Consider the following 22,442-nt stretch of genomic DNA (forward strand, 5'->3'; position numbering starts at 1 on the left):
CCAGCCCCTTCATCTGGTTCTATTTAAGGCCTCTAGTGCCGACTCTTATGATTGGTGTACACAACCCCCTACTCTTCCTCCAGCTCCAGCCCCAACTGAGGAGAAGGAGGCTTTTTAGCTGATGGTTTATTTTCCAAGGGAAACCATTTCTTTCTCCCACTCTACTGTCCTGTCCTCAGCTGGCTTTAGCTCACTTTTCTATCACTGCTACAGCTCCCTCTGCTTTCTCGTTGCTGCTCCTCTTTCCACTGTGTTAATGTACCTACCTGCATCTACTGACCCGGGCCATCTTTGTTGGACAATAAGGATGAGGCCCCTTCAGTAACACAGAATGGATTTTCTGCACTTGACTGTTTGATCCTTAACTTTTTAGAGGGAGATTCTTTTCCTAGACTTTCAGCATCTCCATTGCCCTCGTTGTTGGGCTGGAGGGGGATGCAGCTCTATGGCTAGACTCTCAGGAAGATGCACTGAGCCCTATGAATATTGTGATTGGCTGAGCTCTACAGACAAAGTGGCCTATGGCACAACAAGTGCCCAGCAGTCGTTCTCGTGGACCTATGGCTGGCAGCTGGCTGACAGCGTGTTTTTTCCCATCAACTCCAGGTCTGGATGCTTCGGATCCCATGCTCCTGGAACAGTATGTGGTGGTGGCCAATTATGAGAAACAAGAGCCTGCAGAAATCAGCCTTCAAGCGGGCGAGGTGGTTGACGTCATTGAAAAGAGCGAGAGTGGTGAGTAATCAAAACAAATGCACAACAAAGACATGTTGTGCAAGAATAGTCGGCATGCATTTTCTGTATATGTTAGACACAAAACAGACTTCCATCATTCAGTCCATAGTTCCCCAAACATGCTGCCCTTTTCCCCAACTCAACCCTCTCACCTCCTTTGTCCATAGCTTGCTAACTGTTACTTAGCCCCATCTGGAGGCTCGCTTTGGCCTGCAGTCAGCCCTGTTTTTTCCCACTGTTGGTTTAGGCTGTGGGCCAGAATGTTGCCTCTAGCAAGAGGAATGTCTTCCAGACTTGTATTAATTATTCCACCTCACTTTAATGGAAAGCCAGCAAGACGTGCTGGATTTACAAATGCCAGCTGCAGAGAGTCCTTAGTCAGCTGTTTAACCTCTGGAAATAGCTTGCAAACAAAGTCAAGATCATGTTTTAGGGTATATGTGATTCAGTTTGACGATATTTAATGGTTAATGAGTCAGTAGCATGCTGACGTAAAGCACAACTTCATGATATTCTTAAAGTATGCTATAATGCTTCCAGGAACTTGCATCTATTGTGGGTGGAAGAAGATACAAACACCTTGATTATTATTATTTTTTTCAAATAGTATATGAATTAACTGAAATATATGATATCTAGGTTTCAGATGCAGTAAAATGAAAACTGGTTAGATAGTTTTGTAGATTTTATAACACAAGAATCCCAGAAAAGCTATTATCAACTAAGCTAATATCATGAGTATAAAATCATGTGTCTTTGATACGAATACTGTCAACTGTGTTTGACACCCAGGTCTAAGCACCTGCCCAAATCACTATTATTTTGAAAGGAATTTGCCATATGAAGCATAAGAGTGGCCGCAGAGGTAAAGGGCCCAGTACAAGGGGCTGACATTCAGCTTTAATGGTGTGCTGAGACAGTAAAACAGTAATGGGACTCATGTGTTCTTCAGCGGGAGGACGGGGAAAAGAGAGATGGAGGAGGAAGCAGTGACCAGGAAGGCAATTGGACTTGGGTTTCATGATGGGTGTGAGTGAAACGCCATGCCACACTGGCCTCAAGGAAGAGGGTCCGTAGAGTAGGATTGCTTTGAAGTGTCACGTGTCTTGCCTTCGGGTTCATGTATTTGTTTTCACTCCCTGCTCCAGTAGGATTTCAACTCAATGGGGAGCCACAGTGAGGCGGATATTCCAACACCTTGAAGTCCTTTTATCGGGGGCCTTATATGAGAGCTTTCCTGCATGAACTTGAGCTGCATGGTCCTATGCTTTTAAGTAGAGGCCCCTTCTCCACTTTTGTATTTCAGCTAACCACTGTGCAAAGTTATAGTGGTTGATCTGTGTGTTGATGATCCATGCAGAATGTGAAACTCATGACCTTCAATGGTCTCATTGCACATTTATGATTTCCAGGCTTCGGCGTTACTACTGAAGCTTAGTTCCACGTTATTATCACTTTGTTTCATCCTTTTTTCTGATACAGGCTACATTTGGCTGCTGTTCTCAGTTCAGTTTGTTCGTTAATCTCTGGTTTGGTTGGATTTGTGAGTTTCTAGAAAGCAAAACAGTAGACTCCAGGCTTCTTAAAACACATGCTAAGGCTATTTGACAGTTTTATTATACACTGACGGACACTTTCACAGAGATCTGAAATAAATACACCCCCCCCTCCCCCACATCTTGCTATGGAGACTGTTTCCAGCAGCACAGCTAGCATTTAACTGAAATCTCAACACCTCTTGCATTGGAAGTCGACTAAATCTGCTCCATTTGGCTGGGTGACATCACCCCCTATCCCTTTGCCAATACTAACAAGACCAGGTGTGTGCTAAGAAGATTTCAGAGCTCATTTGATTTCGCATCCATTCCCTTGCAGGATAAGTACAAACCCTTTAATGGTTACTGACAGATTGATCTGTGTATTACAGAGCTAAGTATGCTGAGTTAGAGGTACTAAAAGGTGTCTATTACATTTATAATGATCAAAGGGCTGTATGTTTTTTTTATTGGGCCTCCAGCTATAGTCACACATTTTCCTTTAAAGCCATGCAGATTTAAACCAGCATGGGTTCCCCTGCAGAGTCACTGAATGCACTGAGTGGAAAATATCTGCATGCTGTCATATCGCCATCTAATTTTGTATCAGTGTGTCTGACCAATTTTATATGAGTTTTTTTTAACACAAAGGTGTGAAAGTGTAGATCAAACAAATCTAGAAATGGAAAACTTTAGCTCTTTGCCATTCACCCTAGTCCTTCAGCAGAAGTCCTGCTGTTAAAGCTACTGTACCATAGACTGTGGCTGTGACTGCTGCCCAGTGCAGTTATCGACTTTTCCTTACCTTGGATTAGATAATATATGCCTTTGACAGGGCTAGTGAATCTAGGTCAGACCTATAAGCGAGCTCAGCTTTCTCCACTTTTCCAGCTTGCTGTCCCGAGCCAAGGCAGTATTTTCCATCGCACTGGCTTGACTGTACAGTTTGTGTCGTGGCCTTTGTTTCAGTTGGTACAGTAGTTTATATTGATTTCTGGTTTGTTGTAGTTTTTCTGGAATGAAAACACATGAGTTACTATTCACTAACTCCCATGAACATAAATCCAATCTAAAGGAGCAATTTGAAAATGTTATAGAAGTTGCTTTTTAGTTAGTGAAAATAACTAAATTGGTTTTATAATTATTGATTTTGTCCTCACTCCCATCTGCAGCTATTTTAATTGTCTATTTTATGAGAGTTTGCCAGGGGGAAATGCTGGCTCAGGAGGAGAGAGTAGTGCAGGGGGAAACTCGGGGAGAAAATGGAAAAAGACATTTCCTGCCAAAGTTAGTGGTTCAGAGAGGTTGGTTCATTATAATGGCTTAATGGATCCTCCAGGATGCCTCCTCAGTTTACACTTTATCGGAGAGATGTTAACCAAAGCTAAGGTAGCAACCTTGTTGGTCAGTTCAATTGCTCTGTATTCAGTGGTTTAAACTTTGCCCTTTAATGGAGTAGTATGTAGGAAGGGAAAAATAATTTGCAGTGACTTCTGGAAATATTGTACTTATTGCAGCTGGTTTGCCTACACCTCAAGGGCAGCGTCTGGTGTGTTGTGCCCATTCCTGTGTAGAAAATCTCTCTGTGGACCATTCAGGGTTTAACTTGTCTCGATTCCAAGTCCAGATCAGGCTTTATGAATTACAGTTTGCCAAATGAACTCCAGGAATGCCTGTCTGTTATGGAGAGACCAGCTCACATTCGTCAGTCCCTCCGACTCCCCCAGGACCCCCTGGCACCACCCATGTACAGTATGTATTGTATCTCTACTGCTCCACCCAGCTTACTTAAGCAGGGTGGAGTAAGTGAAATTTCCGGAAGAGTCTTAAGGGTCACTTACTATGACAGTCATCTTAGCTGTATAAAATGTGCCCTTTTTGTCCTCACACACACACATTTTAAAACCTGAGCCATAAAGCTGGAAGGAAACAGAGGTATCCTGCAGGTGATGTTCAGCTCCCTGGCTGAGAGCCCGTAGAGACTGCTGGAGTCAAATCCTGGCAGATTAAGCAGGTCTGGCCCACAGCATGGCATGATGGATGTGCAGGATGTTCTTTACCTTCACATGGAAAAAATGTACCAACACAATAATGTCTCCGCTCTCGGTCTTCAGGCTGGAAGTGGGATTATCTCAGGGCTCAGCTCAGCAGGAGCTTGATGTTTGAGAGGCAGATTCTGAGTTTACTCAGAGAGCACAGACTTACTCTTACTCTTTAAAGGATGAGTCTTGTAAAAGTTTTCTATAAAATTATATAAGCCAGTGCAATTTGGTGTAGCCATTTTGGTCCAGACTGAAGTATCTCAACAACTACTGGATGAAATTGGGTTCTGAAATCCATGGTGACCAGATGATGTATCCTGATTACTTTAATTATGCCCTGACTTTACTTTTAAAAATTATACCTGCTAAACATCAGCTTGTTAGTATTGTCATTGTGACCATGTTAGCGTTTAACGTTAGATTCGAGGCACTGCTGTGTCTAAGTACAGCCTCACAGAGCTGCTAGCATGGCTGTAGACTCTTAGTCTTCTTTGAGCTATCGGGCCCAGACAAAAACAAACATGGGGGACATAACCTTGGTAAAGGTAATAAAGTGTGCTTCTCCTTGAAGCCCTCAGTCTACAGTCTGCAGTATTTATTGTTTCACCTGAGACATGCTCGTAGGTCCTCATATTCATCCTGCACAGATTACAATTTATGGAAATGACAGCTGACTTTCCTCTGTGCCTCGATAATAGCACCAAAAGGTGTCTTTCAATAATAATCACTTAGTTAATGAGAGAACGGCAATTAAAATGCAGAATTTGCAGTGTGATAGCATTGTGTATTCTGGTCGTTCCACATTTTCTGTCTCTGATATGCAGGACGATTAAAGGCAAGGTCAACATTAAACTTCTACTGCTGCTATAGCTCAAACCTTCAGTTTCCCAATTTGGTATGTGCAGTTTCAGCAAGAACATGTTTCCTTGTATAAAAGAGGAAAAACCCTATAATTCTTGTCAATGAACCACCAAAGACATGATGCAGAGAACTTGCCAAGTGTTAAATGTCTTTTTTAAGCTGAAGTTGCAGCAGCAGATGGAAGACACATTATCCACTCATAGTAATCCCCATCCTCCACATTCCTTCAGCTTACCATAGAAAATACAAATGACCATCTCAAGAAATTAATTTGTCCTGTATTTTAAGATATGGAAACTTAAATAGGAGATGTTTAACTTGCAATTCAGCAGAGGCGTCCACTGCTTTATTTTCTTGCATCTTGTCACTGAGCGATACAGGCAGAGGAGATGAAGAACAGGAGCAATAACAGTATTTAAGAGCATACATAGTGGTAATCATGGTGTTAAGAAATCAGTCTGTGGAGCCAAAAAGGTGCCTTTCTCTCTCACTGAAGAATTGACCATTGATTTCAACCTAGCATTTTGAAGGGTGGGCTTTCAGACACTCAAGGACCGCTGTGTCTCCAAATCAGTAGAGAGCACACAAGCTGTGGGCTATAGCTTCATTCAGACCATGAGGGGATCCATTCAGATGTTGGGAGGGAGAGAAGGTTGTTCCTTAGGTCAACATCAGCTCTTGAAAGCTGTGTTGTGCCGTTTTTGCCTCCCCCCTTGTACCAGAGCCACCCAGGTAATTGAAACCCAGTGTTTTATGAAAACTAGAAGTGTGTGTATTGGACTGGATGCCTTCCCCCTTGTGCTTTGATACTGGATTCACTGTTAATGAATACAGAAGCTGGAAATGAATGGGGTTTTCTCCTGCTCCACTCAACAGTGGTGTCAGATATCTGCAGGACTGCTGAGCCACTGCATTCCTCATCATTTTAGGTCGTGAAAAAAAGCCTCCTTGTGCTGCTGAATCTGTGGTTCTCATATTCATGTTAGATGTGTAGAAATCTTTTGTGAGTTACTCCAAAGCACAAAACAATGTTGATTTCGAACTCAACGATACATTTGTAGGGATGAGTAGGACATTAACGAACACTGCAATGTCACACTGCATTATTTATGCCATTGCTTAGGTATCAGCCTTGATTGATTGTATATGTAGATTGCGGTTTTGTTTTATAGGTCATCCAGTCACCTCAGGAAAAACCCCAAATGGCATAAATCGAGTTTCTTGTTGCAGCTGAGAGTCTGTTGTTGATTACAGTAAAAATGAAGCATGGGTCTTAAAGCTGATAGAGTTTCCAGATGGCAGATACTGTATGAAGACAAATACAGCTCAGAAACGTTGCTCTTTCTCACTATATGTCTGTCCATTGTATCTGCACTCACAGGGGTAGAATACAGGGTAAGTGAGACTATGAGGACAGCATAAAACATCTGAGAGAAAGTATCTGTTTACATGTTTAACTCGCTCTTTGTAGAAATATCGGTCTCAGAAGCATTTTTCCATCTGGTTTTGTCAAATTGCTGCAAAACATTTAACTTACATAACCAATACCGATTTTTCTACATTATACAATCAATTGGTTTTTGAAATGCTTTGCTTATAGTTAGTTAAAAGAACATTTTGACACCTTTTTGGAAATTAGCTTTTTTATTCTATATCAGCGGACAAATAGAAGAATTATATATCATCGTACTTCCCACCAGAAAAAGTATACATGTATTTTCCAAAATGTCAAGTTTTTGCTTTAAATCTGGATCTATATGTTTCATGCTGTCTAAATTTGTCTGACATCATCATTTTCTTTATTTTTATTACAGAAATAAATGGAATCAAGCAGGCATTTAACTTGATACGACCAGAGTTTTGCACCTCACAGCAGGATACTGAGGTATTAACTTAGTTACAACTTGCCCTCAGCTCTGCTTAAAACATCCACGATGTCCATGTGGTGCAATACAACAGCGTTGTCAAGACAAACCATTTGGTTTCTTCCTTTCCGAGACTGTGACATTTGAGGTTGATGTCTGTGGTCATGATCCTATGGTGTGATGGTGTTATATGAGATCTCCACCAGAGGGTTGTGGGTTTAGCTATTGTCTTATGCTACCACTGACCCCAAAGCAGTGGGGGTTACAAAACTAAACTCTGCTCAAACTACTCAGGATGTTGACTAAGTAGCTATAATCGTAATATTGAATAATGTTAAGCAAAGTGTATTGCCAGTCAGCAATTGGCTGTGTTCTTTTTTTCCCTTTGTGGTTGAAACTCTGCAGCAGCTTTCCAAGGTTTTCAACTTTTCCTTACGTGGATAGGGAGGCAGGGAGACATGGAGAAAAGCGGGTTGTGATATTGACTGATCAAAAAAATTACACATCATAAAAAAGCACAGATAAAGAAACAGGTGTAGCTTTGTGTCTGCACACTCTGCTGTGGGGTTCAAGGCAGTTGGTGGATCAAAAATCAGACAAATGCACAGATACATGTGTACTCGTGTGTTCAAACACACACCCCCACACATAATTCCAGAGGTAAGGTATGCTTCCTTCACCTTTGTTCCTCCCACATCTGTACAGATAATCCCTGCCATCCGGAAACGAGGAAGAGAGAATACTTTCTTTTTCTGATCTTATTTCAGTTATCTGCCATTTCATTCACTCTTCACTATTCTCTTAGCTTTACTTTTAACGTTTTTCACTTTAAATCTTGGCAGCAGGAGGCCCACAAAACAGCTTCTTTTGTAATGATCTCAGTTTAAGGTCTATGTCATCATGAAGAATGTACAGATGATAAACCTGTCAAATATGAAGTGGACATTATCCAAAAGTTAAGAATCACATCCCCCTCCCGGCCCTCGTGGAGAAATATTCCAGAAGAATTAACACAACAGAAGATACAATATGTAACAGTTAGGGCTGGATGTGGTTAAAAAGTCATATTGCGATTATTTTGACAGACATTGCGATTGCAATATGATGAACTATATTTTTGCATCACAAATGTAATATTCAATGAAAAAACGATTAAAATCATCATCTTACATCTGGAGAACAAGGTTTGTTGGCCAGGGCGTCTGTGCAGCACTACAGTACTTCATGATAATGCTGTTTGTCCCACATTTTACCTTGCTGCTTCTTGCCATATTGCGATTTCGATAATATTTTGATTAATTGTGCGACAATAATAGGCAGGTTTAATTTGAAATCGGAAGCCCTAAACATAATCTATACATAATAATAAGTTCATGTCCATTAAAAGTTGGATTTTTGTCATTTTGTCTTGCTTATATATAAAGTATGGAGCTGTTTTTTTCTAGGCTGAATTGCAGTCACTCGTGATAAAAGACATGAAACAGGTTTCTCGTGTAGAAGCTGTTTTTTTTCTCTACATTTCACCTAATTTGCAGCCTGTCTGATATAAACCTGCAGTGGCCAGGAAATCAGCACTTGTGTAATGTGTGCGTTTTTAAAAGTACTTTTATTGCTTATTTTAAGGTTCAGTGAACTCAGCATAAGCACCTGTCATATGGGAGGATGGGTGAAAGATACAGGCAAGGCAGCCCAAGCCATCAATAACAGCGTATATTTACTTAGACCGTTTAAAGTGGCTGTGTCTTATAGCCTAGTGCTCTCAATTAAAGTACATTGCTACACCTTATTCTTATATTTGCTTATGTTTCTGTAAGTGTTGGTTTGCTGAAGGGAAAATGACATTTCTGTAAGCTTGCATGTCAGTGTGAAAATGGCAAATGTAAGGATTTTTTTCTTTATTGAGTTGACGCAGGGCTTTTTACTCCTGCCAAGTTGACCTTTCTTTATAATGGTCAATTTAATTTAATGTACCAGTAATGCAGTTGATGTTGCCCTTTGCTGGTCATTAAACACGACACATAGGATATATTTAAATGTTGTCAATGACTTAATGAAGTATTGCAAAATGTTTGTTTAATGAACTTTAAAATTAAGATGTCAATGTAATTAATGTTTGACAATGCTTGCATCTTCTCACAAGCTTTCAACTCCACTGTGGAGAGAAGAAGTCTGTATTTTGAGTCCTTTGGTTCTGAATGTTGTAGACACCATTTTGTTTTGTTGTAACTTGCTGCTCTGTGTGATTTATTGGCATGAGGTTTTGTTCAAGCCACAGCTTTGGTGCAAAGACTGAGCGCATTACACGGCTTGTTACGTACCTGAGCCCTAGCCAGCATGTTGCTCAGAGCCAGACACTAACAGCATCCTCCTATCCGGACCCACCCTAACTCTATGCAAAATAACCTAACTGTACGGCTGATGGTGTTTTCTTCTTGTGTAGCTTAGCAGGTTCATCAGATACATAAATCATCCTTCACATGAATCACAGAGATTGCATGTGTTATATAAAAAAGGCCTGGAAAGATTTTCTGTTATTTCCTGTTCTGAGAAAGTCATGCATTTAGTCTGTCATCAGGATATCTTTTAGTGCTCCAGCTACATTTGATGGACAGATAGGCGTATGGCTAAGGAACAATGTTAGTCATCAGAATTTGGGATTATTAAATATAAATTAGAATTATTAGTTTTTTTATAACCATATTTATTGTATGGAACTGCCTGAGAAAGGGACCTGATACCAAATCCTACGGGCATCCTTGCAGAAATAAATTGCTGTGAAAGCCATGATGTCTTTGCCAAAACTGAACAACTCTTCAACATGCTTTTGTATATATTATATATATATTTTGTATAAGGTTTGTATAGCCACTCTGAGAGATACTGTAAGGTGTAATCATCCAGCAGGTGTGAAATTGTGTGTTTTTCTCTCCAACCTTACAAAATAATTTCTCCACATATAGCAGATCCAACATAATGGACTCTTCAACACTCTTCACACTTTATTTAACCAGGAAATGTAGATTAAAAATATTTTTTTTGAGGGAGTCTTAGCTAAAGACAGTGAGCAGCACTGTCTAGCTCAAACACCAGTAATGACCTCTTCTAATCTATAGCGACCTTTAAATTGTTGCCTGTCTACTCGTGATGCATGACTACAGAAGGGCATAATTACATATTTCATACTTCACTACATGCAGGTTAATTGTGATTGCTTTAATTCTGGGGTCTACAATTCTTTTAGCTGTTATTTCTATATTAGTGTCCTATGATTTACCTTTACCATATAATTAATACAATACATCCTCTTTGTGTTCCTGTCTGTCATACTACATTCTTCTTTTTATTAACTGACGAAAACTACGTCATAACACACCATTTCTGTAGGAAAAACTGGATGTTCGGACCAGCTGTGAAAGTTTGATGGAACACTCCTATCCTCTTTATAGGTTGTCCAGACAGCTGTCAGCCATATTGTATTCCCGTTACCACAACAAATAGCATATGTGTGGCATACCATAGGTCAGTTTTTGTGCCAGCTTTGTCACTTTGGTCTCCCGTTGAGAGCTGACACCGTCTAACAAATGTGCGGGGAACTTTGTGTGGAAGTGATTTAGCATTTAGCAGTTCAAATGTTATGATTAGTGTACATATGTACTTTGCATCATTACACCTTATCTAACACAATGGATCCCTGTACTCCACTGGCTTTATTGGGATCAGATTTGTTTAAAGTGAAACATTATTTTGTATATGCACCTTTCCAGCTGAGGCATTTGTCATAAAGCAGTTGTCTGAGGAACCCAGAGGAGCAAGTCTAATCAGCTACAACATTGCAAATGGATATTTTGGCTTGTAACACCATTTCAGCAATGTCCTGCCCACTGAAATCATAATTGATCCTGATGAAACACAGGTTGAACAAGATTTCGTCACGAGTCAAGATACAGCCAGGCGGTGTTCCCTCTGATGTTCTTGGCCCTGAATGTAGTTATAGATTCTTTTGGCAACACAATTAAGTTCCTCATGTCCATGTTCATTTGTAACTCATCCCTATGATTCATCATCTGTGTTGATTTTCTTTGTTGAGATTTATGATGTGTACTTTTTGGGGCGGGAATCTTATCACAGCCCCAATTCATCTGCAAAATTTCAACAAATCTTCCAGACCTCCAAGACATTTTACTGTATTTCCTTGCACTCAAAGTCTTGGCTATACGTACTGTATCTTGCTATGAAATGCATTGCATGAAATGTTTGTTAAACATCCTGCATAGTCCTGGGGATTTTCAGCCTCTGTATGTTTCCACAGGTTGGTGGTTTATCAGCACTGCAGAGGAGCAGGGTTGGGTCCCTGCTACCTATCTCAATTCTCACAGTGGCACACGAGATGACTTGGAGCTGGGTGCCTCTAAAGCTGGGGAAGGTAAGTTACTACACACTCTTCTGTCACTGCCCACCCACGCACACTCTCAAACACCTCACACACACTGTCATATACCCACACACAGATACCCCCTTTGCCCTCAATCCTCAATCTTTGATCAGTGACAAAATGGAGAACACTCGCCCCTACTTCACCACTGCTGGCCTACGCTAACGGCTGGTGCCTGGCTACTGTGAACACCTCTTTCTGTCTGCCTGCCATCATAAGCACGCTTGAACAGAGTTTAGATTCAGACCTGGGTAAACAGCAAGGAGGAGTGCCAGGAGAGACCACAACCACAGAAGTGATTTGCTGTACAGTAATGCACTGTACAGTAGAGATGCAGTGCAATATTACATGATGTGACCTCCGTGGAGTGAGTTCATGAAAGAGGCATGTGTTTCCATCAGCAGTAAGCAAGAAAACAGGAGAGTATCTCATGCGTCATGCTCTTTAAATCATGGTTATTGTTAATTAGAGCAAGCTCTGACATGAATTATACTATTTCATGCAATGTCTGCTCATCATTGTGGGTTGCTGATAAGTTACAGCACGGTAGACAAGTGTTAATTTGAAATTTGGTGAGCTTACTGGAGTCAGAGAGGCATCCAAAACCCTGATAAGAAACACACCTATGCAGAGTTCGGTTTTCCAGAATGTAATGCAGACACAAGCTGAAGACGACGTCCAATCATCCAATCATTTGATGGCCCTGTCAGATACGGTTATCAAGACATCGAAAAGCAGCTTAAGCTGTCTCACTCTTCAAGCATTTTCAATATTGGTGGAGAGAACATTTTAAGAGCAGTAGAGCTCAATTAGAGTCACATACTCAGGCTTTGATGACAGGTAGTGCAACAACGGCAGCTTATATGTAAAGAGTTATGTAGCATTGTGTTAGAGAAAACCCAACAAACTGGAGGCACGGAAATAATTAGGTTGCGTATTACACTTCCAAACAAACATCAAGATTTTCCAGCACTCTGGCCAAAACATCTTTTGCTGTACAATTGTTGTACTCTGTAACAATGGGACCCTGGATCCCCTCGGTGTTGTATATCTTATGACTCAAGGATGAAGGGAGAGAGAGAATACATGAAGCTAAACAGTGTTACTGTTTCACAATGTGTTTAATATGTAAAAATGCCCTTTTTTCCATTGGGATTTACAGAACACACATTTATCAACGGAAGATTTTGACATGTGTGCATACCACAAGTATATGACCACACACTAACCTAAACGCAAACCTCTACACCCAACACTCCTCTCTGCTCTGTCAGAGATAGCTGGAGTTTGCTGCCAGGGGGTTTTCGCGAAGGACAATCTGTCAGTGTAATTAGTGTTTATGTGTCTAGTCAGTCATGGGAATGGCACGAAACTCATAAAGCATCTCTTTGTCAGTCGTGTGGTCTTCAGCACTCTGTACCACCGCATTGTCACAGAAAAAAAGCATGTATTTCTGAAACAAAATGATTTGGAATTCTTTCAAAAGAGAGAGATCAGACTGCTTAGACAGCTTACCCACTGATCAAAGTATACACACCCCCCTCTTCCTTGTTTTTAGAAAAAAATACACTTTTATTGCTTAAAGGAATAGGTAGACATTTTGGGAAACATGTTTAATCACTTCCTGGCAGAGAGTTAGATGTGGAGATTGATACCACACTAATGTCTGTATGGTTAATTTGAAACTACTGAGCAGCCAGTTAGCTTAGCCAAGCGTAAAGACTGGAAAAAAGAAGGGCAAACAAGTAGCCTGGCTCTGTCCAACAGTTACAAAATCCACCTACGAGCCACTCTAAAGCTCAAATTGACACGTTATGTCTAAATTGTTTGGCTGGGACTGGTAACTTCCTGAAATTTCTGCTAGTTGCCTGGTAACTGCCAGGAAAGAAATTATCTGATACATAACCAGCATAAAATGGTGAATTGTCATTTTTACACGCTGGTTATTGTATGAATTGAACAAACGAGATATAACGTGTTAATTTGAGATCTTTAGTGGCCTTTGGACGGAGCCAGGCTACCCGTTTCGCCCTGCTTCCAATCTTTCTGCTAAATTAACAGACGATTCACATTAGCTTCGTATTTACAGAGAGTGGTATCGGTCTCAGATTTCTTGGGTTTAGAAATAGTAGCATGTGGTATGAATATTTAGCTTGATGACATGAACAACTGCCTGGAGTTATTGATTAAACTGTCTGTCAGTTTCTGTCCGATATTCCCATAACTGTAAATAAACAGGAGTATTTAGTGATGAAAAGCATTTTATTTTTCCTGCATAATATCATTTACAGGAGCTACTTCTTCTGTCATAGTGACATGTAACACACATCTGGCAGTTGGCACAAGTCCTTTCCATCTCCACTGTTTTACCTACAAAAGGCACCAAGGAAGGACTTTTTGACAACTCCAACCAGCGGCACTGTCAGCTGCTCTATTAATTGGATGGCATTCCTTGCTGCAGCAATGTGTGTCCCAGATGCTCTAACACAACAGGATGGGAAAACCATGCTAACAACATCCTAATTACAGGCCACAGAGAAGATGTCCTGGTTTAACACTTCCTCTGTAACCTCCATCCATTCTAATTGTCCACCGTGTTTTGTTTCTATGTCCTCCATGTAGCTAATAATGGGGCTCTCTTGGTTCGATCCATGTCATTCGTGTGCTGTGTGTTTGTGTAACATTTGTGCTTGCTCTTCATGTCTCCCATGTTTGTTTGTTTGCCGTCTGGTCACCACGTGTGTCTGTCAGTTACTAAGCGACATAAGGCTCATCTGAAGAGGCTGGACCGGAGATGGACGTTGGGGGGTGTCATCAGCAGGCAGCAGAGCCGAGGTGAACTGAGACAGATGCTGCATCACCTCCCTCCCTCCCTCCCTCCCTTTTGTTATTGTTCTCCTCACCCCATCTTTCTTATTGTCTCTTATCTCATGGCTCAACTCGTCCCTCTCCACACGCACATTTGTTCTTTCATCTTGTGTTGTCTTCCAGCAAATGCATTTATCATGAGCCACAATCCTCCACCACAACTAACTACTAACTGATGTTAATATGAAATGAGCCTGGAAAGCAAAGGTGAAATCAGCAACTTTTATATACACCAATTATTGATGCTAAGCTCAAATTATGTTACAAAATTGCTCCATGTAAGCGTTTTCATTATAATTAAACACCGTGTGCCAAAACCAATCTTGCCAGAATTACAGAAAAAACGACCTGCTCATCTGAAAGTAGTTGCGTAATAGACTTTGGAATGCCTCATGCTGCATTTTAGAGCCATATTTTGCTTTTTTATGAGCAAATGAAGCGTGTATGTAGTTTTCTAATGAGTTTTACCAAAGTGTGGTAGGAACAGACATTCAGCCTGCTTAGATAGAGATAGCAACCAATATTGTCAGATATGAGAGTCTTATTAATTTCTCCCTTTTTTAGCAAAAAAAATCACATTCTCAATCACAAACCTGCACATGTTCTTCTTACGAAGGCCAAGGGGTTTCTTTTTTTTTTTTTCACAGGAGATGCATTTGGATTGCTGACAGCGGAGTGAGGATAGGCTATTGAGTTCAGCCCAAACTTTGCGCTTGGCAGTGGACGCTGCTCTCTTGAGTGGAGAGAGAGTTGTTTCCACCCTATGACTGAAATCCTGCTTTGAAAAAAAAAAAGATTGATATTTTGCTGACTCCACAAGAATAATTTATAACACTGATGCAGGCGATGCATGTTGTGGTTAACATAACATCTGATTCAGAGTTTCCCTTCATTGCACTGCTGGATATTGTTTGAAAGAGGTTGGTGAGAGGAAAACGGTTTACCAGCCCCGACACAAAGAGGCCGGAAGAACCAGGCGAAAGGAAAATAAAGCATACAGAAATATCTTTACCCGTGGAGCCCGCTGTAGTTTCAGCAAGTAAAGGGAATTACTATCCCACACCCATTTAAGCTCCTACACAACCTTGGAAACGGGTGGAGAAAAGGAAAACGGAAAAATTTGTCACCAGAATGTTGATTCCTGTGTACCAACTGTACACAGTGCTTTTTATGTGCTCCTCTCCTTTTTGAACACACTTCCTGTGCTGTCTGTGTTTAGACAGGAATTGCTATAATGACAGGAAATGATGTCTTTGCTCTGCCCCTTGGCCTCATGGGGATGCATAAATCAGCACGGAGCCTCTGCTCTCTATTATGTGCTGAGTTAGGAGATGATCACTGTCACAGGGCCAAGGACACTACCTCCCCCCATGTGCTGTTGTTCCTCTTGGTCAATACCCTTTATGGATAGCAGTGAATTTAATTATTCTAAAGTGGTTGATATTTTTGGGGCACTACATTTGATCATATTTGGAGGAATACGCACTAATACTAGTTGTATTTATGGAGAGCTGATAGCAGAGAGTTGATAGGAAATGAGGAGAGAGAGAGAGAGAGAGAGAGAGAGAGAGAGAGAGAGAGAGAAGGAGGCTGGCTCAAATGGGGGATGTTGATGGTTGGTGCCGTAAGGCAGGAACACAGATTATGTCTGATGAGCCGATTATGAATTAATTTGGGCATCATGACCAAGTTGGACCAGGTCGGTTCCAGTTGTTGACAGTCAGCAGATTAAATCATGTATTGCGTGATATGAAACCATTCTAATCTCAAGTATTCAGATCATTGGCGGCAGTAATAAAGATTTTTTTTAAATATTTGTGACTGGCGGTGGCGGCCAATTATGTAATTTGTGTGTCGCCTGAGGTTGACATACCTGTAAGTAAACAGCTTTACCTGAAGTTAGCTTCATTAATTCACTCACCTCCAATTCCCTTGGAAGGCTATACAGTCTGCGTTGCCATGCCTCTCCACCCAGGATCTTTCAGAAGTTGTGGGTTTTTTTATATTGGTATTTTCTGTGAAGATTGCACTCCAGTTCATGTTTGCAACAAGAACATGCAACAATTTGCATTGTCACTCGATTTGCAGGGTTGTCTACCACCAGAACTCTAGTGGTTACTGGTTGTTCAGTTGCAAGGTTCACGATCCTTCTAGAAAATGTGTCCATTATGTGTTGGTCACCTGCCGATATGTACACTGAAAGTGCTGTTAGTCATTGTTTTTGCACCTATCTACACTGGCCGCAAAGACATTGCTGGGTGACAAAATCCACAGTCTTCATTTAATGCAAAAATGAGGTTAAAGCAGTGTGAAGCAGTCAAATCAAGTGGGTCTTTTCTGTGCCAAATTTGCATGTTATGCTTCATAGTGTTTCCTTACTGAGCCGTGGTGGAGTGACAGTAACAACAAGAAGGAATGAAACACTTTAATATTGGAAGATACTCTTACTACAAGTGATACCTTGTATTAGCTTTGGCCGTAATTGTCTTATATTGAACTCGGTTTAAGAGGGGATCTCTTTGAGGACAGTACAGACAGAAAGAACAATTAGTGACCAACAGTGCTTTTAATGTACACATGGGCATCTGAGTCTTATTTTAAGACAGACTGTGAACCTATCCTTTAACCCCAGTACTCCTTATAATCAGATGGTAGTTCATAATACATTACAGTGATAATAATAATGATGCTAACTCTACATTATATTTTTCTCTATGGGATATATTGCAAAACAATGATCTAGACAGTACATCACACTATACGAATAACCTCTGAGAAATACATTCTGCTATATTGGCAAAATATTTTTTCCTATAGTTATTCTCTGCATTATAAAGTTCCTCTCAGTTTCATAAAAGAAATATTGACAGATGTCAACATTTTAACACATACAGCACATTTAGCAGCTGAACCAATTTCCAGAAAGCATTTCCAATGCAATAATATTTTGCTGTATGCATAATGCATTTCTAATTATTATCTTATTCTTATTAATGCAGTTTGATCATATAAATATATAAAGCCTATAGAAAATATTTATAGAATATACAGCCTCTTTTTCTTTTTTTTTCAAATGATTATATTGTTTTCAGAGATCTCACAGCCCTCAAAATCTTAGCGTTGTTGTCGTTCTTTGCTTTGGCTTTGGCAGAAGAGAAGTACGTAACAGTGCAGCCCTACACCAGCCAGGGTAAGGATGAGATTGCTTTTGAAAAAGGAGCCATTGTTGAGGTGATTCAGAAGAACTTGGAAGGCTGGTGGTTTATCAGGTAAACCTCTGCACACTTGCTTCAGACATTTGTTACCTCTTTCATAACAAAAAGATTTTTTTTTTTTTTAATCTTTTTTCTCTTCCAACTTACTTTACAGGTACCAAGATAAGGAGGGCTGGGCTCCAGCTTCTTACCTGAAGAAGATGAAGGATGACCTCTCTCCCCGGAAGAAGACAGTGACAGGCCCAGTGGAGATCATTGGAAACATCATGGAGATCAGTAACCTGCTTAACAAGAAAGCCTTGAGTGAGAAAGATGTGCAGACCGAAGGTGTCCCAGAGAGCCCCCAGGTGGCCAGGAAGGAGATCAGCTTGCCAATTCCTTGTGCTGACTCCAGCCCTGTCAATACCCCACAGGATGGAAAAAATAAAGCAGAACCTGCCTCACCAGCTGTAGCCCGCATCGCCCCTCATCGGGTGGAAATTGGTTAGTCATCTCACTGTGAATGTTGGAATTTACGTCACACATAGATTACTAATCATTCTTAAATCTCTTGAGGCTTATTATGTGTTTTCTTAACAATGTTTTTTCTTTGCAAATGTTTCACAGGTTCCCCAGTTCTCAGGCAAAAACCTCCTCCTCGAAGAGACGCAACCTTGGTGAGAATGTTTGATATTTTAGTCATCCATCTATCCCTCTAGACATTCATCTCGTTTTTACTTGTTGAAGATCATGGAGCTTGAAAAACTGTTTATAGGTACTAATGGATCTATAGCCCTTTTGAACAATTTTAAATGGCAATGTGGTCTTAACTTTTGTTCTCTGTTGAAGAACAAACAAACAAGACAAATCTATAATGGAAAGTGGATACGTCAAAGGCATAATCGCTGTATGGAATTGCTCTCTATTTAATGGTCATTAACATGACAGATGGCTTTTCCTTTGTACAAATAATTAGCAACAAACAATAATAAATAATAAGCAGTAGTGAAAGAAGTGTCCAGATGCTGTAAGTAAAAGTACCAATACATTAGTGAAAGAATATTTCAGTACAAGTACATTCAGAATCCTGAGAGAAATATTAGTAGCAGAAGTACAGAAGTTAAGGTAACAAAAACATGGCTCCTGCTAAATTTTTACATGACTATATTAGATTAATACCGATGCATCAGTGTGTAAAGCAGCATTTTACTGCTGTAGTTGGTCGAGGTGGAGCTAGTTTGTACTACTTTTACTTTGCTTTTTTTTAAATAAATTTAGGTATTTCAGTCCATTGGTTCCCAATCTAGGGGTCAGCCCCCTCCTTTTTTTGCACTTGTTTTCCTTATCTATGCTTTTTTGTGAAATAATAAATAATCTTACCTAATAAATCCTTGAACAATTATTTAATGAAACCAGAAGCTTGGTAAAGTCTGGACATGCTAAGAACTGATAAATGTCCTCATCTGAAATTTGAGGGGGCCCCAAACAGACACATTATCATAGGTTTTAATGTAAAATCTTGATCTGAAAAAGAAATTGTCCGATAAATGTAATGAAATATCATGAAAATAGCATGAAATTGAACTTGAGTGCCCATGAGGTACCTTCCACCACTGGTCTAACAATGCCAATTTCATTTATGCATAGGGATTTCAGTTGCCCTCCCCACCAGAGCCCCCTACAGTTGAAGCAGAGTATTACACCATTGCAGATTTCCAGTCCTGTATATCTGATGGTATCACTTTCAATGGAGGACAGAAAGCAGAGGTAAGCATTCTTTTTCAAGGTGAAACTTAAGACAATCTTAAACTTTGGTACCAACCAGATATCTCCTTCTTTATCAATTAATTCATCATACCTCAGTAACAACTCTACCATCTCCAAAGGGAAAATCTAAATCAAATTAAATTGTATAAAAACCTTCATATAAAGACTAAACTTTCTTTGAACATGTATTTTAGGTCATTGAGAAGAACTCTGGTGGTTGGTGGTATGTCCAGATAGGAGAGAAAGAGGGCTGGGCTCCCTGCTCTTACATTGACAAACGTAAGAAGCCCAACCTGAATCGTAGAACAAGCACTCTGTGCCGCCCAAAAGTTCCACCCCCAGCTCCGCCTGTCAAAAAACAAGACTCAGTGGAGACTGCACCTCCCAGCAGCCCCGGGTCTGAAGCTCCAGAGTCCCCTGTGTCACCTGGGAGGCCAGTGTATGAAGAACCAGAATATGATGTCCCTGCCATTGGTGATCTGGACCTGGAGTCTGAGTTTGAGTTTCTGAGGGGAGAAGGTTCCTTGGTGGATGTCAAGAATGAGGACACTTCCTCCGAGAAGGGATCCCACCTGTCCTCCAAGCCGTCTCCAGCTTCGTCACTCCACAGTGCCTCCTTCAAGATGGGCGAGTCATTTGAAGATGGCCACGAGGCTGAGGTGGAGGTGGAAGGAGAGGAAGAGTGTATCTATGAGAATGATGGCTTCCGGCTCTTCAGGGACACACCAGAGAGGCAGTGCAGCAGGGACTCGAATTCCTCCAAGACAAGTGTCTTGTCAGAAACCGGCAAGACTGCAAACCCAACATCAGGTGGTTGGAGACCTGCAGGTAACAAGTTCAAGATCGACTTGAATGGGAGCCCATTTTCAAACAAAGCTGAGGAGGCATCCAGTCCAAAATCTGCCTCCACCGACTCCACCCCAGATTTGTCCAGAACTAAGAAAGACCAAGAGGAAAGCAAGGCATCCTGTTTTTCCAAGTCTTCCTCCAAACTAAAGCCAGTGGTAAGGCCTAAACCACAACTAGCCAAGGCATCCAGTGCAGAGAAGATGGACATCAGCACCTTGAGAAGACAGCTGCGGCCAACAGGGCAGCTGAAGAACGGCACCAAAACTAAAGGCGAGGACTCTGAGACAGCTTCAGTCATCTCTTCAGAGGACTCCTTCTCCTCTCAGAGCACATCCGATCTCTCTTCCATCTATTCTAAAGGCAGCCGTGGAGACTCTGACCTAGAAGGCTGCAACCTGTATCGCACCACAGATCCCTATGAGAAAGTCCAAGAATCTGAGCTCAGCTTCCCTGCTGGAGTGGAGGTGGAAGTGGTGGAGAAGCAGGAGAGTGGTTGGTGGTATGTCCGCTGGGGCAATTCAGAGGGCTGGGCTCCAACTTATTACCTGGAGCCCGTCAGGCAACAAGATGACATGGCAGGGTCCGAATCTGATGGCACCCCGACGAAACCGGGAAGCCTCAGCAAGTCCAACAGCCTGGAGAAGAATGAACAAAGGGTGCAGGCATTGAACAACATCAACCAAAACCTAAAGAAGGTCACCCCACCCATTCCCTCCAAGCCTCCAGGTGGCCTCTGCAAACCTACCAGCCTATTCGGTTCACGGAAGCAGAATAGCACCAAACAGCAGCAGGTTGTCAGACCTCAGTCTGTCTTCATATCAGGCCCGATCAGGGATGGTCCTAGCCCTGTCGGCTCTCTCAGGAGAAACGAGTCCCTTAACTCCACAGACCACCCTCGTGCCAGCCCCACAGTGAGACGCAATGCCTCCTTCGGGACTGTGCCACGCAGCCTGGCTCCAAACAACATAGCACTACCCAGCAGGAACAGATCTGGTACTGGTAGCTCTGAATCGCTTGGCCTCAGTTCTCAGAAGAATGCCCTCCCTGTGTCCACGGTGAAACCCAAGCCCCACATCATCCATAACAACCTCAGAGAGGTGTATGTCTCCATAGCGGATTACCATGGTGACGAGGAGACCATGGGATTCCCTGAGGGGACGAGTCTGGAGGTCCTGGACAGAAACCCCAATGGATGGTGGTACTGCAAGATTCTGGACAATGGCAGACCAAGGAAGGGATGGGTTCCCTCAAATTACCTCGAGAGAAAGCACTAGCGCTCATGTGTGGAGCTGGCAGAACTCTGAACATGTGTGTAAAGACTACTCAAACAGATGCATTTATTTTGTGAAAAGGCTAACCCTTAGACGTTAAGTAAGGATTGAAAGCTTACCTGCTACCTTTGCCAAAATTAGCAGCCAGATCAAATCGTGACTTTGAAATTAAATGAAACATCTGGTAAAATGAGTCTACATGATACAGTGCTTAAGACGTTGCATTAGGAGCAATATATTGGGACTTTATGACACAGCCAAAGAGAACACCGGAGTGGAAGAATGATTTAATGATATCCATCAGTGTTTACCTTTAACTTGAACTAAGATGTCATTTTGTGTCCTCTCCTTGAACCTTTCTTTGTAAGTTTATAATGTAATTTTAAAAAAAACTTTTTAAGCATTTAAAGCTTACTGCATGTTTGAAATGATTCATTATACTGACGATGCCTTGAGCTGTTGAAATTGAACCTTTTTCTCCTTCCTTCGGTAAAGAAAATCTCAGTTGTTGCCAAAGCTGCTTTTTGTTAGTCTCATCTTGGTGCTGTCTGTTTGCATGTTTTTTTTTATATCACTTTATACTGTATGTCGCCTTTATGTGAAATATTTTATCCATTTAATTGTGTAATATTGTTCTAACGAAACAATTTGTGAGCATTTTTGATTATCACAGTATTTTCTTATGATTAAATGTAAAAACAATCCCTGATAATGATCCCCCCTTGAACCAAAATTAAAACTTCCCTAACAAATTATATTTATTCATTCCTTAAAAATCATATTACTACTTATTTTATTAATATTTGTAAGAAATGTACTGATTTAAAAAAAAAAAATCACATTTGCTTAAACATTTTCTAAGAACTGCTCTATTAATCATGATAACAGTTTGAATTTCTGCTGGGCAGTAAATTTGACAGCAGTACTGGGATGCTCACTTTTGTTTCATGCTAACTGTGTGAACAGTGATCATAACTGAAGTGCCAAAAGAATGAATTGAATAAATGCACTTTTGAACAATAA

The 22,442-nt window shown here is 41.0% G+C and overlaps 1 protein-coding gene across 2 annotated transcripts in view; it reads left to right on the plus strand.

Annotated features, from left to right (window-relative positions):
• The window catches only part of sh3pxd2ab (SH3 and PX domains 2Ab), a 51,167-nt gene extending 28,725 nt beyond the window's left edge, over positions 1-22,442 (plus strand). Inside the window, exons 7-14 of one of the 2 annotated variants that reach the window (XM_051375534.1) lie at positions 607-735; positions 11,348-11,461; positions 14,222-14,305; positions 17,490-17,607; positions 17,708-18,036; positions 18,160-18,209; positions 19,180-19,299; positions 19,494-22,442. In XM_051375534.1, the coding sequence (XP_051231494.1) occupies positions 607-735; positions 11,348-11,461; positions 14,222-14,305; positions 17,490-17,607; positions 17,708-18,036; positions 18,160-18,209; positions 19,180-19,299; positions 19,494-21,422 (2,873 nt within the window). In that variant the 3' untranslated portion in view covers positions 21,423-22,442. The remainder of the gene's footprint in view (positions 1-606; positions 736-11,347; positions 11,462-14,221; positions 14,306-17,489; positions 17,608-17,707; positions 18,037-18,159; positions 18,210-19,179; positions 19,300-19,493) is intronic. The other variant, XM_051375542.1, reaches the window with a different exon arrangement.

The sequence above is a fragment of the Dicentrarchus labrax genome, unplaced genomic scaffold (assembly GCF_905237075.1).
Source record: "Dicentrarchus labrax unplaced genomic scaffold, dlabrax2021, whole genome shotgun sequence".
Classification (NCBI taxonomy): Eukaryota; Metazoa; Chordata; class Actinopteri; family Moronidae; genus Dicentrarchus; species Dicentrarchus labrax.